General features: G+C 41.3%; 1 protein-coding gene across 2 annotated transcripts; it reads right to left on the reverse strand.

Annotated features, from left to right (window-relative positions):
* Positions 1 to 1617: 1617 nt before the first annotated feature.
* LOC311065086 (uncharacterized protein) lies at positions 1618 to 19212 on the reverse strand. Of its 2 annotated transcripts, XM_084085297.1 has the most exons (14): positions 19108 to 19212; positions 18798 to 19045; positions 17957 to 18043; positions 16772 to 16830; positions 13109 to 13287; positions 11126 to 11306; positions 9658 to 9757; positions 8284 to 8562; positions 7181 to 7411; positions 6486 to 6650; positions 6000 to 6101; positions 4967 to 5095; positions 3640 to 3712; positions 1618 to 2002 (listed from the first exon to the last, which is right to left on the reverse strand). In XM_084085297.1, the coding sequence occupies exons 2-14, from the start codon at positions 18970 to 18972 to the stop codon at positions 1783 to 1785; spliced, it is 1980 nt and encodes a 659-aa protein (XP_083941423.1). In that variant the 5' UTR covers positions 18973 to 19045; positions 19108 to 19212; the 3' UTR covers positions 1618 to 1782. The 2 variants fall into 2 exon arrangements, with proteins under 2 accessions (XP_083941423.1, XP_083941422.1); XM_084085296.1 differs by having other exon boundaries at positions 18798 to 19189.
* Positions 19213 to 21272: the final 2060 nt, after the last annotated feature.

Here is a 21272-nt window from a genome sequence, read left to right on the forward strand (position 1 = left end):
ATAATAGTCTATGTAAGCAACGTGGCGCTGAAAAAGAACCAACACTGACTGTCTGCAACAGTTGATAGAACACTAGGATCATGGAAAAAGTTCTGTGTGATAAACATGGACGCACGTCGCACGTGCATGTTGAAAACACACAAACTGAAAGTGTGAAACCAACCCACTGCATAAACCATGAGGACTCCGTGGTGGAACTTCAATCTCTCACACATGCTCCGCGTGAACAGACTCACAGGTTATACTACCGTTGTTTTGGGCGAAGAAGGCAGGACAGAAGTGGTGTGGAAATGTTCCGAGGCAGATTAAAAAAATAGTCGAAATAGACGATATACAAGGTACACTATGACACATTTTGATCTTGTAGATCGGCTATTTTAACTATGAAAATAAATATGATAAATAAAGGGCTAAAGCTTTGGCACAAAACAGGTTACTGGTCTAAAAATGGAACCGTTTTGCATAGCTAGCATTAGCAAATATATATATAAATATTTGTAAATATCAAAACAAAATGTAAGAAACGCCCCAATGTCGTACATTGTGTGCACAAAGTGAGATTACGCCTATCCCAACTGCATGAGCAATGAATTCAGCCCTTGACTCTTCTTAAAAAGGTATAGTTCACCCCCAAAATGACTTTCTTTCTATCGACAAGTCACCCCATGGAGACTTGAATTCATGAATATTTTTTAGTTTTTGTCGCATTCCTAAGGCAATAATTTGATGACCGGCAGCGGTTCCGGTAGGAGACACAAAGAGTCTCCCTTGTGTCTCCTACCGGAACCGCTGCCTACCGGTCCGCTGGTCATCAAATTATTGGCTTATGAATGCGACAAAAACAAAAAGATATCCATGAATTCAAGTCTCCATGGGGTGACTAAGTATACTTCCATCCTCTGTGTCAAGGTCTGAGATTTGATTATATATATTTCCATATTGGAAAGACATTGGGCCTTCCTTACTTCCTTCACACTTCCTTCAATTTCAAGGACCCCATTACTCTCAGAGTTACACACCCTAAGGGCCATTTTGGAACCCCCTCAAGGAACCAACGAGGTTGCCCTGGACCACGCTTTGCGACCCACTGGTGTAGCAGAGTGTTTCCAGTGAGCCAACATGCACAATATCAGCACCCTGACTCTCAGGGCCAGCCACTGCTATAAGCAATATAAGCGGTCACTTAGGGCCACAACCACTAGGGGGGCCACATCCATCTATATCTATATCTATCTATCTATCTATCTATCTATCTATCTATCTATCTATCTATCTATCTATCTATCTATCTATCTATATATATATATATATATATATATATATATATATATATATATATTATAATATTGTAATATATATATAATATTATATAGTAAGTAAGTATGTCATGTCTCTCCTATCCAACAACTAGTGTTATTTTAATATTCAATTAAAAAAATGTTTAATCTCATGTCATAATGATTTTATTTTATAATGGGGGTGTTTGGAGGGTGTTTGGGGGGGGCACCAAAAACAAATCTTGCTTAGGGACACGAAAATCCAAGGGCCGGGCCCTGCTGACTCTGTTTGACCAGAATGGAACACAACCTTATTTAGCATCATTGGTAAAAACCTGTGAAGGAAGACAGGAAGTAAGGAAGCGGCCCAAAAGGAAAAAAAGCTTTCCTGGAAATCTTTTGAAAAGATCAATAGAAAAATAAAAAAGTCCTAGTGGCCCATACAAAAAATGTTCCATGACCCCCCAAAAAATGGACCACGACGCCAAGTTTGGTCGACGCAGTGTCACATGTTGCTGATGTGGTCTACCATGGTGTCCGTAGATCTCCAGTCGTCCAGTATAAAGTCACAGACCGCGTGCAGACAGCTCAGAGCAGAGCTCCAGGTGTGCTGGTCGCGGTCCCAGGGGTTCCTCCGCAGGTCCAGGGTCACTCTCTGCGCCGGGGCGTTCTGCTGTAGGCGCTGTGCAAACTCCAACAGATCGGCTGCCTGGATGAAGTTAGAGCTGTTTCCCCCATGGGGCAAAACACAAGAAAATACAAAGAATACAAAATAAGAACGAGAAAATGCCATGCTAGGGCATGGATCAACCTTTTAACCCATTAAGAGCTGAGGCCATTCTTCAAAATGTTTTCTAAATCCTAACAGTTTTTGGAAAAAAATCTAAAAAATAAATGTTGAATGATTTTTCAAAAATAGCACATCCACATCAAGTATATCTGCTATTTTTGAATAGCAAAAGAAATCTAAAGTGACACAGATGCGTTCCAGGTCTTAACTCATTCACTGCCTCTGACGTAATTGACGTAATTAACCAATACTGCCACGTTCAAATTTGACCGAAATTGGAAGATTTTTGGAAGATCTAGATTCCCATTCACTTCCTTGTTAACTTAAAACTTAAAAATTCTGTATCTCGGCTCCTGAGGACTTTTTTTTTTCAATGAAAAATCTCTGGCAGTGGGCAAACGCAAAAAAAAAAGTTCTGGCAGTGAATGAGTTAATGGGTTAAGACCGGGAACGCATCTGTGTCATTTGAGATTTCTTTGAGCTATTCAAAAAATAGCAGATCTTGTATATCTGCTATTCTTTTGAATAATCGTGAACATTTGTGCAAATCTTTGATTGTATATATTCTTTTAAAGCGAGCGCTTGTAACTCAAATCTTTGCTTCTGGGGGGTCCCTGGAACAACATATTTTGAGATGGGGGTCCACGGCCAAATACACATAATTTTTGTTGTTTGGTTGCCATCAGTGGTGCTCCAACTTTTCCCATGTCAAGGACCCCCAAAAGTATATGTATTTGGCCGTGGACCTCATCTCAAAATATGGTGTTCCAGGGACCCCCAGAAGCAAAGATTGGAGTAAAAAATCGCTTATGTACATTCAAAGATTTGCACAAATTGTCAAGATTTTTCAAAAATAGCAGATCTACAAGCTCATAGCTATCAAACATGTAATCTAAATCAATTAGTCAGATTTGATCAAGGGTGGCATACAAACATAGCCGATCTACAAGCTCACAGCGCGTCACATCGCAACTTGTGAGACTGTGCCCGTCAATAATGTACTAAAAAGCTTGGATTTCGATTGTAAACAGCTCCAAGAGAACTATTAGACATCATTATCTTTTTTAATTTGCTTTGCTGAACGAAAGGAGGCACTCTGAGCTCTTTGCTCTTTGATACTGGCCTACTTGTTGTTAACTAGTTGTAGGAACTATTGTTGTATTGTTGTATTGGATCTATTAGCTCGTGCTCATTTGATTTGGCTATTTTATCTCATGTGTTTATGAAAGTAGATAGCTGATATATTGCACTTTTACCTTAGCGCTAGGTATACTCTTGGTTGCTTGCTTTTACAGGAAATGCTCTTAAGACCTCTGGTGATTAGTAGTTTCGTTCCCTACCTATGTTGAATGCACTTATTGTAAGTCGCTTTGGATAAAAGCGTCTGCTAAATGACTGTAATGTAAATGTAATGTAATGATACACACACACACACACACACACACACACACACACACACACACACACACACACACACACACACACACACACACACACACACACACACACACACACACACACACACACACACACACACACACACACACACATATAGAACATGTCAGCACTTACCTGATATCCAGCGTTGTGACAGTGCATTGTGAAGGTTCAGTAAACAGCTCTGTCAGTGTGGAGACATTCTTGGCTGTAGATACAAGCATTACATTTCAGTTTCATTGATTTCCGTTGAATGGACCTTTTTTCTTTTCTTTTTTATATCAAAGTAGCAATGTATTACACTTACAGAGTACTCTAGAGCGTACTTACAACTGTTACTGTTATAATGATTGTAATATGATATAATCACTGTACAGACAAAATCAAGATACACGGTAGTTATTACTGTGTACCCCACTTTGAGAAGCAGTGTCCTAAGACAGTGGTTCTCAAAGTGCGGTCCGGGTTCCTTGAGGGGGTTACGGGTCCATTTGGTTCCATTTGTTACACTCCCAGAGTTATGGGAGTCCTTGAAATGACAACGTTTGGGAAGCAGTGTCCTAACACAGTGGTTCGGGGACCACCAGTGGTCCTTGAGGGGGTTCCAGGTGGTCACCAGCTAAATGATGGAGAGTTGGTAACCAAATGGACCCTTATAGAGCTTTAACTATTGAGAGCGGGTCCATTTGGTTTCATTTTACGCTCTCAAGAGTTAAATTATTGTTAAACATCTGCATTACTTAATTAACACATTGTGTGCCAGAGGTTTATTAAAATAGGGTACGTTCAGTGCCTGTATATCTTCCATCCACTTACGTTGATACGTTTCGTGCTGTAGAAGCCCCGACGCGGACGTGCATGTAAACAAAGCGTGCGTGCGAGACGGCGGAGGGTCCCGACTAACGCCTGGAACAATAATATCTCTAACGCGATCCTCCATTGCAGAGTGATCGCCGATCGAAAACGGCTCACTTCCACCACGTTAAAAAGAAATGGAGATATTAAGCTTTTAGTCAAGGAGTTAACATTGGAGCGGCCGACCGGAAGGATTTTTTTACATGGATCCACACCCGGCCTCTCCTTCTCAGAGACTCCTTGGATGATCCCAAAGTTCCGTTAGAGCGCCCCACGTTTAAATTAAAAAAAAGGGCCAAAAACGGTCCGGACCGTTTATGGCACATGACGCATGGATTCTCAAAAGCGGTCCGGACCGTTTATGGCACTCAATGTGTTAAAGAACTGTTCATTTGATCAGCGTTTGCCTGTTAGCTCCCCTATTGGTGCCAACATCGATACAGCATGTGGAATTGTGGACAAAATGGTGTCCGACGATAACAACATATTCCAAGTCTTGGGGTCTGAGAGGCTAAATCTCATCAAGCGGTGGTTCCGGGGCTCAAATGCCCGAATAAATACTGGACCTTGACATGAAAAGGGTTGAACAGAAGCCAGCGGGGCTTACCGAGGCGGTTCTGTGCCAGGCTGAGCGAACGCAGTGACGAGGCTCTCTTCACACAGTCCACCAGCTGTCTTAACGCGTGCTCCTTGTCACTGCACCTCTCCAGCAGACGACAGTCCCTCAGGGACAACTCTGAAGAGACGCACACACACAACAACAACACACGTGCCAATTAATGAATTATTTGTAACACAAATCTTTGATTCTGGAGGTCCCTGGAACAAAATATTTGACAAATGTTCGATTTAAAAATATATATATTCAAAGATTTGCACACATTTTCACGTTTTTCATAGCGCGGCACTCGGTGCCGCGCTATGAGCTTGTATATCTGATATTTTTGAGTAGCCAAAGAAATCTTAAAATGACACATGCGTTCCCGGTCTCAATGGATTAATGCAATATATATTGCCTTTTTGTTTTGCCGGTGTCCCCTATCCTACAGTATATTCAGGTCCTTTACCCCCCACACACCCATTTAAAATGTAGGCTAAGTCACAAAAATGTATTTTAGTTTGGTTGTTATGCTTTTTTTCTCATATCATTTTGAAAACATCTCATGGCATACAATATAACAGATTTTACATTCAACTGGACTGTTAGAATGTGATTATTAGTCTACTTCTCAGCGACATAAATAATAATTTTTAAAAAACTGTTTTCAAATATTATTTACTATTAACACTGGAACACTGGTCACTTTGCTTCACAAACTATTATTGTAATACCACAATATAAAAAATACTCTGTTACAAGTAAAGGTTCTGCATTCAAAATGACTTAAGTCAAAATGCAGAAGTATTATCATCAAAATATACTTAAAGTTAAAACAAAAACACTCATTATTCAGAATGTCCATTTCAGAATCATGTATATCATGTTATTGGACTATAATTATTGATCGTTACCCATGTGAGACCTATTTTATACTTTGGCCATTCAAAAATAGATACATGTACTTAGCTAGTGTCCACCAGTGGGCACTACACATTACCTTGTAACATAGTGCATGTAGTCAGTGTGTATTGCAAATTACCTTGTAACATAGTGCATGTAGTCAGTGCATGCAGTAGATCAGGCAGACAGTCAGCCATGTTCACATCCTCCAAGTGGAGCTTCTTCAAGCGTCCGCTTGACTCTGAACAAATAATGATAGCACTGTATTACTGACAGCACACACATCATAATAAAAATAATAATAATAATAATAGTTAAAATAATAATAATAATAATAATAATAATAATAATGAGACAAGTGACACTTTATTAACTAAATTTGCTGGGGACCCCCTGGTATCCCCCCAAGGAAAATTTGTGCAAACCTTTGAATATATATATTCTTATAGCGAATATTTGCACCTCCAATCTTTGCTTCTGGGGGGGTCCCTGGAACGACATATTTTGCGATGGGGGTCCGCAGCCAAATACATATCATTTTGGGGGTCCTTGGCATGCATTTTGGGGGTCCTTGGCATGAAAAGGTTTGCAAACCACTGGTCCAGTGTGTGTACTGTTGGGTTACCTGTGACACAGAGTAAGAGCAGTGCGTTTGAAGAGCCGCTGGGCATCCTGAGTCCTGAGAGGTGCAGAGACGTGAGCTGTGGACATCTCTTCAACACGCATGTCACATGACCCACGTCAATCGCCACCTGGGCTACCTTCACCGACAGATGAGTCAGAGAGAGTTCTGTAAACACACACACACACACACACACACACACACACACACACACACACACACACACACACACACACACACACACACACACACACACACACACACACACACACACACACACAGGTTTTGTTGAGAGACACATTATTAAAGAGTAGCAATTAGCTCGTACCAGTCGTGGACAGTAACAAAGTGCATTTACTTGAGTAATTATTTTTTAATATATGCATATCTTGGCTATTCAAAAATAGCAGATCCACAAGCTCACAGTGCGTCACTTTGTGCCGCGCTGCGAGCTTGTACATTTTTTTTACATTTTTCAAAAATCTAGAAAGTGTTATAGTGGATAATTGTGAAATTTGTAACACAAATCTTCTCTTCTGGGGGTCCCTGGCACAAAACCTTTTCAGGTGGGGGGGATCCGCGGCCAAATATATATGCTTTCGGGGGTCCATGACACAAAAAGGTTTGAGAACTACTGACTTAGAAGGCATTTGTAGAGAAAAAAAAACATAAAAAGCTAATCCTTGTTTTTTGCACACCTGTGTCCGACACGGCGCTGGTGGTTGGCTGCAGCGTGGGGTTCTCCAGCATGGGGTGAAGCTCCACCCACAGGGCAGTGAGGGCGGGGCATGTGTCCAGCAGGGCGGTCATGTAGGAGGGGTGTGGCAGTACTCCCAGCATGCTCAGCTCAGTCAGGCGGCTGCCGCTCGTCGCACACAGCTGTTCAAGATTGCTCAGCAGGTCGCCCAGCACAGCACCTCTGCACACCGCTTCGCACGGACGTGCACACGCACACACACACACACACACACACACACACACACACACACACACACACACACACACACACACGTATAGTTAACCTCAAGTAACTAAACTAATATCTACAACAATAAAATAATAAATATTATAACATTGTAGTTTTGTATTGAAATACAAAAATAAACTATACCCTTAATCTTTTGGTCTCTGGCACAAAATATTTTCAGAAGGGGGGGGGGGGGGGGTCTGCAGACAAATACCAGTGTTTCCCCTGGCCAGAAGCTGAAGGTGTGGGGGAGGACTGAGAAATCCATGCAAATCTTTGAATATACATACTGTATAGTTTTAAAGCAAACATTTTAACTCAAGGGCCCCCCCCCAAACTGATATGTATGTGGCCGCCGACCCCCATCTAAACATTATTTTGTTCCAGGGACACCCCCCCCCCCCCAGAAACAAAGATTTGAGTTACAAATGTCCCCTTTAAAAATATATTCAAATATTTGCACAAAATAGTCAAGATTTCTGTAGATTTCTGTATTTCTTGTAGCGCGGCACTCGGTGCCCTGCTATGAGCTTGCAGATCTGCTATTTTTGAATAGCCCAACGTATAAAATATGGATAAAGTGGTTGCACGGATCCCGGTTTGAACTGGTTAAAAGTAAAAACAAACACTACAGTTACTTTGTAGATTTTGATTGTTAGTACAAAACACACATTAACCACTTCAGCCCTATATTTCGGCCATTCGAAAATAGCCGATCTACAAGCTCACAATGCGTTGCGATGCGACGCATTGTGAGCTTGTAGATCTGCCATTTCCAAAAGCTTTTAAAGCAATTTTAAAGCAAAATTAAGCAAACACAACAACTCGACTCACAGTGGGTGTGCAGGGACAGAGACTGAAGGCTCAGCCACGTCGGCAGCAGTGGCGTCAGGACGCTGACGACCTCCTGGCCACACTCCCTGAGCTGCAGCGACACGATGTGTCCCCGCCGAGGACACAGCGGCATCTGCAGGAAATCCATGGTGTAATTTCGGAGCATAATAGCCCCATCCTCCTCCTCGGGTTCAAATTTGGGACGTTTGCGTGGCACGACATGGGCCGCGTCGTCGTCGTCGTCGTCAGGCTCCTGGGGGCGCCGGGGGGCACACTCACCTGAAAGGGTGCGACATGTAATAATCAAACTAATCAATGTAATGCAAGTATGAACATCCAGCCCTATATTGTGCTGATCAGAGCAATGGCCACCACGTTATGGCCATTTGAAGGGTTAAACACTGTTGTGACTAGTATCATGGCAGACCCCTGAACAGTGTTTGTTTGTTTTTTTCTGTTTTTTTATCCCACAATTGTGTAACCCATTTTTTCACCCAGTGCCAATGCCTAAGCTTGTAATCCTGGGCGCTACTCTCCCTTTGCCAGCCTGGGGAGAGCCCCGAACTGAGCTCATGCCGCCTTCAACGCATGAGGAGTTAGCAGGCCGCTTCTTATCACCTGACAGGGGGGAGTTTCCCCGGTAGGACGTAGCGCGTGGAAGGAACACGTTATTCCAACCAGTTCCTTTCCTCTCCATCAGGCGCCCCAGCTGACCAGGGGGAGGCAGTATAGAGACCAGGATTACTGCATGTTTTAGTGAGGGTACCTACCCTAGGAGACACGGGGTGAACATGCAAACTCCACACAGAGTAGGCCCTTTCGCCAACCCCACCTAGGGTATGGGCACTGATGACGCGGAGGAGAGAACACGCCCCCCCAGCGCCCACAGCATCCCCGGCGGGAACCCATGACTTTCTAGCTGTGAGGTGACCGCGCTACCGACTGCGCCGCCGTGCCCCCTGAACAGGGTTTGTGCCAAGAGTGGTGAGGATCAGAGCAACCCAGTGCGCCTGGGGCCCCTGGTGTGACAATAGGCTCTATTCACAGCAGCCATATTATGAAGACATTCACGGGTGTTACCAATGATACTAATGAAGGCTCTGTTCCATTTAGTGTAGCAAGCACAGTGGTTTCCACGACCCCCATAACTCTGAGCACCCTGACTCTGTTTGACCAGAATGGAACAGAGCCTTCATTAGTATCATTGGTAACACCTGTGAATGTCTTCATAATGTGGCTGCTGAATGGCAGTCTCTGAATGTCTGTGCAAGTCCGGATGTTACGTGTGTGGTGCCCACGCCCCACGGTCCACCCTCTACGCAATTTTAATATAGGACAGATACATATTAAAAAGCAGCAGATCTACAAGCTCACCTGCAGCAGGTGCAATGATGCCTGTCCGCCCGGGCACACACGTCCTGATGTGGCAGCTGGACGCTCTGTCCTGAAGCATCCAGGACACCACCTCCGCATCCTGATTATACCATGATTACATTGATTATTCACTAGATTATAATGATTATACCATGAATACATTGATTATTCACTAGATTATAATGATTATACCATGATGATTACATTGATTATTCAGTAGATTATAATGATTATACAATAATTACATTGATTATTCACTAGATTATGATTATATTACGGTTCCACTGATTATTATATTATAATGATGATGCAATGATTATACTGACTAATTATTCATTATAGTACATCAGTGGTCCTCAATCTACAAGCTCATGAATGTATTTATTTATTGGTAAGTATAACATTATTAAATATGTCATTTCAGTTATTTGTCATTTGTAGAGCTGTCACGATTACACATTTAAGTTGATGATTAATTTGCACTCAAATAATTGCGATTAATGATTTAATTGTGTGTTTGGCATTGAACATTGGAACATATGAAGCCTTTTAGGCTTCGTAATCAAATATTGCACAGGGTGGACAAATAGCTGAAATATAGCAAGAAATGATTTACATATTACATAGTTTTAAACATGTACAATTAGCAGAAATAGCAGATCTACAAGCTTACAACACGTCACAAAATATTAAAAAAGGTGTGAAAAAAATTCAACATGTAAATTAACATGCCGACTATGCAAAAGCGATTATCTCAAATAATTGCGATTAGACAATTATGTAATAATTGCGACCGGCCTAGTCATACAGTATGTGCCCTGTGCAATGTTTTATGAAGCCTAAACGCCAAACCTAATTTATTATTCATATGTTCCAAAATCAAATGCCAAAAAACACAATTCAAATCATTAATCGCAATTGTGTGTGGCAATTAATCGGCAAGTAAAATGTCATAATCGCGACAGCCCTAGCAATTACGGCGATTATGCAAAAACAATTGCGATCAACTCAAATAAGTGCGATTAGGTGATTGTGTAAATCAGTGGTTCTCAAACTTTTTCATGTCAAGGACCCCCAAATTGACACTTATTAGCCCACGGACCCCCATTTAAAAAGATAAGCTAGGGACCCCCATAAGAGAAGATTTTTACGTCTCTAGCAGTGATTCTCAACCATTTTAATTTCAAGGACCCCCAGTTTGACATGCATTAGGCTACGGATCCCCATTTAATGGCATTTCTATCTCTGGGACCCCAATTTATATAATAAAATCAATGTTAATTCAACTCTGAGAGTGTACAAATGGTCCATTTGGTTCCATTTGTACACTCTCAGAATTACAGACCCGTAAGGGTCCATTTGGTTCCTATCCATCATTTAGCTGGGGACCCCCTGGAACCCCCTCAAGTACCCCTGGGGGTCCCCGGACCCCACTTTGAGAACCAATGGTGACTTCGACGGCCCTGACCTGATTGTGTATGACGAGCTGTGTGGCTTGGCCGTGGTCCAGCAGCCGATGCAAGACGTACAGAATGCAGTCGCACTGCCCCCTGGAGGCCACCAGGTGCTGCTTGACCTCCACACACCGCACCGTCCTCTCCAAGCTGTTCAGCAGCACTTCCTGCTCAGCAGCAAGGCTACGCAGGTACCTGGGGCGGGTGGGAGGAAGACGTATGCTTCAGTAAAAGTGACAATGCCACAGTGTAAAAATAAATACATCATTAATTTGGGGGTCCTTGCCATGAAAAGGTTTGAGAACCACTGGTTTAAACAACATTAAGAAACCAGAGCAAACTAGAAAAAGTGCTCCTCGGAGCACAGGTCTCCGCCAGGTCAGGTAGGTTATTGTGGCCTCCTGGTGGCGCTATAATAGGCCAATGTGAAAAGACTGCCATTTCTTCTTAGGCCTTTCAATCGGACACTGCGTTCATGATTTGAGGCATTTTGTTCCAAAAATGTGTTTTGCTAAATCAGACCTGCTGGTGGCGCTATAGCAGGCCAATGGGAAAAGGGTGGCATTTCTTCCTCGGCCTAGTGGGAATGTGCGTGTGAAATTTCACTGAAATCGCATGCTGTGTTGACGATTTGAGGCATTTTGTTCAAAACGAACCAGTCCTGCAAACTTTGGAAGCCAATCTTAGCCAATCAGGACAAAATCTGTAGGAGTGATAAAAAATGTGTTTTGCACAAATCTGCCTCCTGGTGGCGTTATAACTGTCCAATGTGAAAAATCGAGGCAGAGGTTCGGCTTTGGCATCCAGGGAGTGTGTGTGCAAAGTTTCGCAGCGGCCGGGCTAACGGTGCCGGAGATTATCTGTTCACAGACAGACACACGGACGGACGGACGGACGGACGGACGGACAGGGTGCAAAACATACTCTCTCGCCATGCCTTTTGGCCTGGCGGAGACAATAAGTAACTACACTTTAGAAACGAGCCCAAAAAAAACGATATTTACAAGCAGCTTTACAGATAAACAAGCCCAAAGCCGCTTATAATAAAGCAGACATGGCAACACTGCTGCCCACCACCGCGGAGTGTGGGGATTTGAATCCACCTCGGTGTATCCGGCTTTGTCGAGCGTCTATACAAACACTTGGCCCGTGTTCGGGGTGATATTTATCACTGTACGTAAAATGGTAAATGGTGCAATTAAGTCTTTTATCCAAAGCGCTTTACATAGACTGTGCATTACATTCACCCATTCACACACCGATGGAGGAGGAAACCATGCAAGGCACCAACCTGCTCATCGGGAGCAATTAAGGGTTCAGCGTCTTGCTCAAGGACACTTCGACACTAACTCTGGGGTAGCCCCCCCCAGCCCGGGATCGAACTGAGAACCTTGTGGTTCCTAGTTCACTCTACCCGGCCACTCTACCCCTGAGCTGCGTGGCACCTGTAAGCAGGGAGTGTTGAACGAAGGCTCTATGTCGTCCCGGTGGGGGCTGGCTCCTCACTGGCAGGTGAGCCAGTAGGATACAACAGCAGTGCGAGTGACAACACACATAAATGTGTGTGGGGACTGGGGAGGAATCAATTGGCCTAACAACTAAATTGGGGAGAAGAAAATTGTAAAAAGGAACAAAAAAATTACTTTAAGGGGGTAGTTCACCAAAATAATTACTTTTTTCTATCGATTAGTCACCCCATGGAGACTTGAATTCATAGATATTTTTATTTTTTTGTCGCATTCCTAAGCCAATAATTTGATGACCAGCGGACCGGTAGGCATTGGTTCCGGTAGGAGACACAAAGGATACTATTTGTGTCTCCTACCGGAACCGCTGCCGGTCATCAAATTATTGGCTTAGGAATGCAACAAAAACAAAACGAATATGCATGAATTCAAGTCTCCATGGGGTGACTAGTCGATAGAAAAAAACTAATTTTGGGGGTGAACTATCCCTTTAAGTACAGTACTTGAGTAAATGCACTTCCCAGCACTGACCTGGAGGGCTTGACGTGGAATCGTGTGAGGTATTTGGCGATCACCAGGAGAAGGGAATTGACGTTGACTCTTGGGAGGTGTTTGAAGACGCCACGGTTCATGAAACCGTAGAAAACCAAGCAAAACAGTTTGTCCATGGCTTCCTTTTTACATTCCTCCTCTGTGCGGAAGTCCATGGCCTGGAACACACCAATCACACGTTAAAGAGGAGCTTCCTTTTTACAGCACCGGTTCTCACACTGGGGGTCGGGTCCCAAGTGGGGTCACGGGACAGCAGTGGCAAAAGTAGCAATACCACAATATAAAAAAGGCCTGTGTTAAAAATGTTACTTGTAGTACAAAAGTATTGGCATCAAAATATACTTAAAGGACGACTTCACCACTTTTCAACATATCTTCATATAATAGGTCCTCACTAATGCTCATGATAAAATGGTATAATTTTTTTCTAATCAGTCTGTGTCTCAGAGGAGGGCTGTAGACAGTTCAGAAACCAGTGACATCATCGATGGGGAATCCAAGCTAATAGAAACTGCAGGCTTTGTATTCCTGGAAAGTTGCAATGCAATAATAGATCCCATTGTTCTCGCCTTAATAAAAATCTGAATAAAAAAATTGTAATCTTTTTGGATGATGTCACTGGTAGACAGGTTTCTGGACTGTCCACAGCCCTCCTATGAGACACAGACCAAGTAGAATTTTTTTAAATCATTTTATCATGAGCATTAGTGAGGACCTATTATATGAAGATATGTTGAAAAGTGGTGAAGTCGTCCTTTAAAGTACCAAAAGTAAAAGTACTGAAATGTTTGAAAATAGCAGATTTTTCAAATAGCCTAGGTATAAAATAGGGCTGAAGTGGTTGATGTATGTTTTATAACATGATAATTTGTACCTGCAAAGTAACTAAAGTTTTCAAATAATTTTTGTGTTTAGTAAAAGTATAATATTTGCCTCTTAGTTGTAGTGGAGTAGAGTAGAGTAGAAGTAAAAGTATTGAAAATTAGAAATACTTTAGTAAAGTAAAGTACCTCAAAATTGTACTTAAGTGCAGTACTTGAGTAAATATACTTAGTTACTTTACACCACTGCGGGACAGTGAAGGTTTTTGATTGATTGATTGATTGATTGATGTACTTTATTTAGTAAGCCATGAGAACAACAGTACATGGAAGTACAAATTCACAATACAAGGTCTACTAAACTGGAAGACTCATTAAGCACTGAGCTTGTTTAAGATGAGATCCCCATGCACACAAATCATGATGACATAAGAGACAGACAGATATACACACTACTATACAGAACGTCACACAATCAGCTTACAGGTTACTGGTATGAAGAGTGAAAAATATGTACAAGAGAAGAAAAAAAACGGTGAGGGGGGGTACGTTAAGACTTAAGGTTAAGCCATTTTCGAATTGCAGCCTCCTGAAGGTGTATCTTTAGGGCAGTTTTGAAAGTGAGTAGGGTTTTACACTCCTTTACTCCTTTAGGTAAGGCATTCCACATTTTTGATGAATAGCATGAGAACGAGTTCATTCCAGGTAGGGTCTCACATTGACAAGTGAGAAAATGAAAACCTATTAAGCCTGTTTCTGAAAAGTACACATACATGTACTGTATATGTATTGTGTATGCATTTTCTTAAAAAGGTAGGGTAAGTGATATACTTTGGTTAAAACAAATACGTTTTTTGTTAAAAGGTTAAAGCACTGTATTCAGATAGTCAGGGGTGCACATCACTTTTTAGGTCTAGTACTCAGAAGAGCACCTGGAGATGTGAGTTGGTGCGCACCAAATAAATGGTCCCCCCCGTTTTGTCAACGGGGCGGGGATGCTGCGCGAGAAAAAATTACGCTCTGCTTCCAAATGTTGCCGTTTTTCGCTGTTTATTTTTTTCTCACGCCGTTTGGTGAACCCCCCAAGGTTGGTGCCCTGTGCTGCGCTGCTTTTATCCGCCAGATTGGGACGTTCACGGCATCATCATCGGTGACGAGTGCCTCTAACAGCCGCTGCTGGCTGCGTGCACGCAGCGAGCCAATGCGAGGCGATGCGATGCGAGGCAACAATCACACAATCACGTGCAGCCTGCGTCCCCTCTCCCTGCGCCTAATGGCTGTACATGGGGCCGATGCGTGCTTTAGCGCGATTGTGTGAGTGTGGCTTCAGGAAGTAAATTCCAAGCCTCGATCTCCAGGCTTTTATTTTTGCTCAAAAATAAAAGCTTGGAAATTCCTGTCCCAGCTGTTGGTACGCAAAAGCGCCTCGCATCGTCTGATGTGCCGCGCATTATTTATTTTGGGTGCGCATGCGCACCTGCGCACCAGTTATGTGCACCCCTGCTGATAGTAATCATTGCTATAGAGTGTTTGTTCAGTAACAGGGGCCTCCCCGTCTCTACAGCTCTTTAATAAACAGAAAATACATTTTCAGGTAGGTGACAAAATGTCAGCCAATCAGGAGAGAGTACCCATTTGTCAGCGGGAGGCATGCGTTAATCCGACAGACCTTTTCTCCGACTATGTGGCATCCGCGTGCGGTTAGGGTTAGGGTGCGGGTTTGGTTCGGGTTTAGTATTGGAAACGTCGGAGCGCTGCGCTGTCGGAGGAATGCGCTGTCGGACTAACGTACTGCACCCTTTGTCAGCTTCATTCTTATAGTTACAGTTCCAATTGTGTCTGATCATTTCTTTGTCATCACTTCCACATTCACTTGTTTAATCTGTATCTTGACTGAGTTCTCTATCCTGAGAGACAGGGACACTCCTGTTACTGAACAAACACTCTATAGCAATGAGTACTACCAGAATATAGAGCTATTTAACACTTATTCTAACAAAGAATCACTTACCCTGCCTTTAGCAAGCATTTGGCAACAGATATATGCTTCCATATACAAAACTTTGATCAAATCTTGTTTTTTTTTTATTCATTTTTTTATGTGCAGTTTTTGACAAAATAGGCTATAGGTCAAAACCAGGATAATGGGTGGTCTAGGAAAAATGGCAAAAATGTTGTTATTTGAAGCTATCAATGTGTGAACTTTGCGCCCCAAAGTGTTAGCTTTTGAAGCTCAGACTTTTTCCCTCCCCAAAGCTCCCCGCTATCAGTGGTGGAAAGTAACTACGTACATTTACTTAAGTACAATTTTGAGGTATTTGTACTTTACTTGAGTATTTCCAATTTTCAATACTTTTTCTTCTACTCCACTACAACTCGGGTCCAAATATTGTACTTTTACTCCACTACAATTATTTGAAAACTTTAGTTACTAGTTACTTTGCAGATATAAATTATTACATTATAAAATATACATTAACCACTTTAGCCCTATTTTATACCTAGGCTATTTGAAAATAGCCGATCTACAAGCTCACAACGCGTCGCAAAGCGATGCGTTGTGAGCTTGTAGATCTGCTATTTTCAAACATTCTAGTACTTTAACTTTTGGTACTTTAAGTACATTTTGATACCAATACTTTTGTACTTTTACTCAAGTAAATTTTGAATTCCGCACTTTTACTTGTAACAGAGTACTCCTACATTGCAGTATTGATACTTTTACTTACTGTAAGTAAAACATTTGAGTACTTTTTCCACCACTGCCCACTATAGGACTACAATGCGTGCGAATGTGTTGGCTATCCAGCAGAATACTTACATGACGACGTCCCGAGATATCTTGCAGTAGTGCTACCCATGCCGGGTAGGTAGATATACCTATATGCAAGGAGACAAACCGTGAAAGAAAATGTATAAATTTCACCTGAATGATGAATCTACAAAGTCACAGAACTTGATTTTCATTAGCCTCGGAAACCCATGCCTTTTTTTTGTTTCAAAAGAAAAAAAGCCTGGGAGAACCTTGCAGGAACGCTGGTCTTAGGACCTTGTTATCTCCTAACCAATCAGAGTGCTCCAAACCCAGGCGCTGGAATCCAGCGCCTGGGTTTGGCTCCGCCCTTCAAGTCCATCGATTGGGCTCGTTCTTTCAGTCTAGATTTTCATTAAATCATACCTACATTCATATCTGGTATACACACTTCAAGTCAACATAACTACTAGTGGAGAACATGTCACAAGTAAGGACTTAAACCCCATATGATGTGGAGCCGAGTCCCAGTGCTGTAGAGCAATAAGTACCTTTACTCAAGTACTGTACAATTGTGAGGTATTTTTACTTTACTGGAGTATTTCCAATAGCAGATCTACAAGCTCGCTGTGAGCTTGTAGATCTGCTATTTAGAGCTGGTATAAAGTTTAGCCCTGAATCACTTGTTCCTGGTTTGAGAATGTTTGACATTTACAATCGGTACATCTACATAAACGTTCAGATTTGAAATATAAAGTAATGACCCCCCAGCCACGGATGTAAGAAGTTGAGGCGCAACCGGTCTAAGTACCCGTATCTTCCGTATCGTTCAATAAAAAGCATTTTAATCCGATCGTGGCCATTTTCTCTGAATTTTCTCCATAATGCTTTTAACTGCGCGCCCCTATCGGTTGGGAGGTGTATTGCACTCCGATACATTATACAAAAACAAAATAGAAAATAGCCACCGATCGGATTAAAATGCTTTTTATCGAACAATACGAAAGAAACAGGTACTTAGACCCGGGCGCTTTAACTTGTTACATCCGTGGCTTGAGGGTCAGCACTTTATATTTGAAATCTGAACGTTAGACGTACCGGTTGTAAATGTAAAACATTCTCAAACCAGGAACAAGTGGTTCCATGACGCTTGTGACAGACGAGCGTCATGTGAACCATGGCTAGTATAAAGATATATGGAGCAGAGCTTACCTCTACCATTTAGAGCTGTTATAATGATGGAGCAGATCTTACCTCTATCATTTAGAGCTGGCTGGAGTCTGTCCAGGTCAATGATGTTCAGATGAGGCAACAGGTCCTTAATGAGGGGCTTTGGAAGCTCTGAGGTGAGGACAAATACTTTTATTTAGTCCAAATACTTTAGTTCCACAGGAAGCTGAGGTGAGAACTAGCAAATATACTTGTATTGCTGCAACTCGTTTACACAGTAATCTCTGAGAGGTGAGGACAAAGAGATCAGTTTTTTTAATGACAACAAGAAACTGGGTTTTACACCAACAAGCTAAGTGCATGATTGACCCAACATGTTCCTTTATGTACAGTATGAGTACATCCCATCCCATTCAATCCATTCCATTGTTAAAACATATACATATGTTAATGAAATACTAAATTAAATTGAAATACTAAAATACAAAAATATCAGATCTACAAGCTCGTAAGCTCACAATGCGTTGCGAGTATTTCCAATTTTCAGTACTTTTACTGCTACTCCACTACATCTCAGAGGCAAATATTACTTATACTTTTACTCCACTACAATTATTTGAAACTTCAGTTACTAGTTACTTTGCAATCATCATTCAAACATACATTAACCAATTTAGCCATATTTTATACTTAGGCTATTTTCAAAATATGTACACATAAAAAACTTCCCATTCTGCACAATGAGCACTTTCTACTTTTGGTACATTTTGAAACCAATACCTTTGGTTTTAAATTCGGAATCCCAGACTTATACTTGTAACAGAGTATTTCGTCATTGGAGTATTGATACTTTTACTCAAGTAAGAAATGTGAGTACTTTTCCCACCACTGTCGTTAATCAATAATAATCCACACCATCACTCACCCAGCAGAGCTTTCATATCCACATGGTTGCCAGGTTGGCTGCAGGCAGCAGTCATACACAAGTGTTTGAGGCTGAGCACACATGATGTGTGGATGACTGCTGCTGCCTGTCGCGCCTGAGATCTGCTCTGGTGTTCTTGGACTTCTGCAGCATAGACCTCATGCATCCTCATCATCTGATCTCACAACGTTCATTACAACACTATACAGTTATGCTGATCTAGTACCAACAAAACACCTTGTCTACACCTCTGAATGAAGCTAACAGTTCTGCTGAACTACACAAAACAACCTTGTTTACACTTCTACACTTCTGAATGAAGCTAACAGTTCTGCTGAACTACACAAAACAACCTTGTTTACACTTCTACACTTCTGAATGAAGCTAACAGAATAGGCTACTTGCTAGACTGCAACAACAACAGCACTCAGTGTTGCCAGATTGTGCGAGAGAAATAAGCAACCACAACCAGGTCTATGAAAACAATAAGCCAAAAAGATGGCATGCACTAGCGCATGAGCACTTTATTGGCTATTTGAAAATAGCAGATCTACAAGCTTGCAACGGGTCGCATTAGCGACGCGTCGTGAGCTTGTAGATCTGCTATTTTCAACTAGATCTTGAAAAGAAAAGGGAAATGTTTGGAATATATTTGAAAGTATTTTATTTATTTATTTTCAGATGGGGGTCTTTGATTGGTTGGATACTTTATTAGCAGTTTGCAAAAAAAAAGAGAAATTACTCTTAAAAACAAGCCAAAAAAAACACAACCACCAATATTTACAAGCAACTTTACAGAACAACAAGGCCAAAGTCGCTTATAATAGGCGGACATGGCAACCCTGACACCAACACTGTCAAATGTGCCAAAATTGTACGTCCGATTGTGCACTTCAGAATAAGAGTCTAATATATATACGAATCAATGAATGAAATTATTATATGCGAGTATCAATTATTTCCTTTTGCGATTGTTCTACAGATTAACTTTTTTTAATTAAATAATCTCAATTTTTTTTCTTTTTTTTTTATAATTCTAGTCCTACTTAAAGTGGTATTTCGCTTTAAACCTTTGGTTTCCAAACTTTTTAGCTTGAGACACAAAAGGCACATTTTACGTCTTCCCAGGACCCAAACTAGTGAAAATAGCAGATCTACAAGCTCCTAACCTGTCGCAATGCGACTCCTTAGGAGCTCGTAGATCGGCTATTTTCACCACTTCTTTAAACATTTGTTTTACAATGTATGGAATTTCTTTGATTTTTATTTATTATGTACTGTATGAAATTCTTTTTAAAAAACATAGATAAAAAAAGCAAAAAGCAAAATAAAGGGATATTTATTGAGTCGTGACCCATAAAAATTGGTTTGCGACCCAAACATGGGTCCCGGGAAACGGCGCTTTTAAACCACTACTCTGACTCTACTCTTACTTTTGCATGCACCCAGACAGTTTAAAAAAAGAAAATAGATGTTGTTTGGTTCAATCTTTACCTTTATTCGTTTTTTTTTATCAGATCCCCATTTTAAAAACAAAAAAATTGTATCTCCCCGTCGGGGAATTGAACCCCGGTCTCCCGCGTGACAGGCGGGGATACTGACCACTATACTAACGAGGACACGTGCATTTCAGATGTTAAATCATTTTAAGACTGTGATGAGAAACTTCATTGGGTTGATGTGGTATTTCACGTAGTCACTTCGTTTCATACAAAGTGTCAGTGGTGGAAAGTAACTAAGTATGTAGCCTACATTTACTCAAGTACTGTACTTAAGTACAATTTTGAGGTATTTGTACTTTACTTGAGTATTTCCAATTTCCAATACTTTTACTTCTACTCCACTACATCTCAGAGGCAAATATTGTACTTTTAAAAGTACTCCAATTACTCCACTACAATTATTTGAAAACTTTGGTTACTAGTTACTTTTCAGATATAAACTATGATATAATGAAACATACCTTAACCACTTTAAACCTATTTTAAACCTAGGCTATTTGAAAATAGCAGATCTACAAGCTCACAACGTGTCGCATCGCGACGCGTTGTGAGCTTGTAGATCGTCTATTTTCAAATATTTCAGTACTTTTACTTTTGGTACTTTAAGTACATTTTGATGCCAATACTTTTGTACTTTTACTGAAGTCAATTTTGAATTCTGGACTTTTACTTGTATCAGAGTATTTTTATATTGCAGTATTACTTAAGTAAAGAATTTGAGTACTTTTTCCACCACTGGTCTACACAATCTTTAAATATTGCTGAGATTTGTTTCATAAAACCTAGCTTATACCAAGTTATCCTGCTTTGTGTCTAACTGTCTATTTCTAACAGCAAATGTTCATGTGACAAAGCTCTATTTCCACATGTCTTTACTCGGTAACACGGTTACTTATTCCCCTATTGTATAGATAACATACTTTTCTTCATGTTGATAGTTTTACTTCACACTTGCTTTGACAATGTAAATACC

This window comes from Gymnoscopelus microlampas (genome assembly GCF_963454915.1).
Source record: "Gymnoscopelus microlampas genome assembly, chromosome: 17".
NCBI classification, from domain to species: Eukaryota; Metazoa; Chordata; class Actinopteri; order Myctophiformes; family Myctophidae; genus Gymnoscopelus; species Gymnoscopelus microlampas.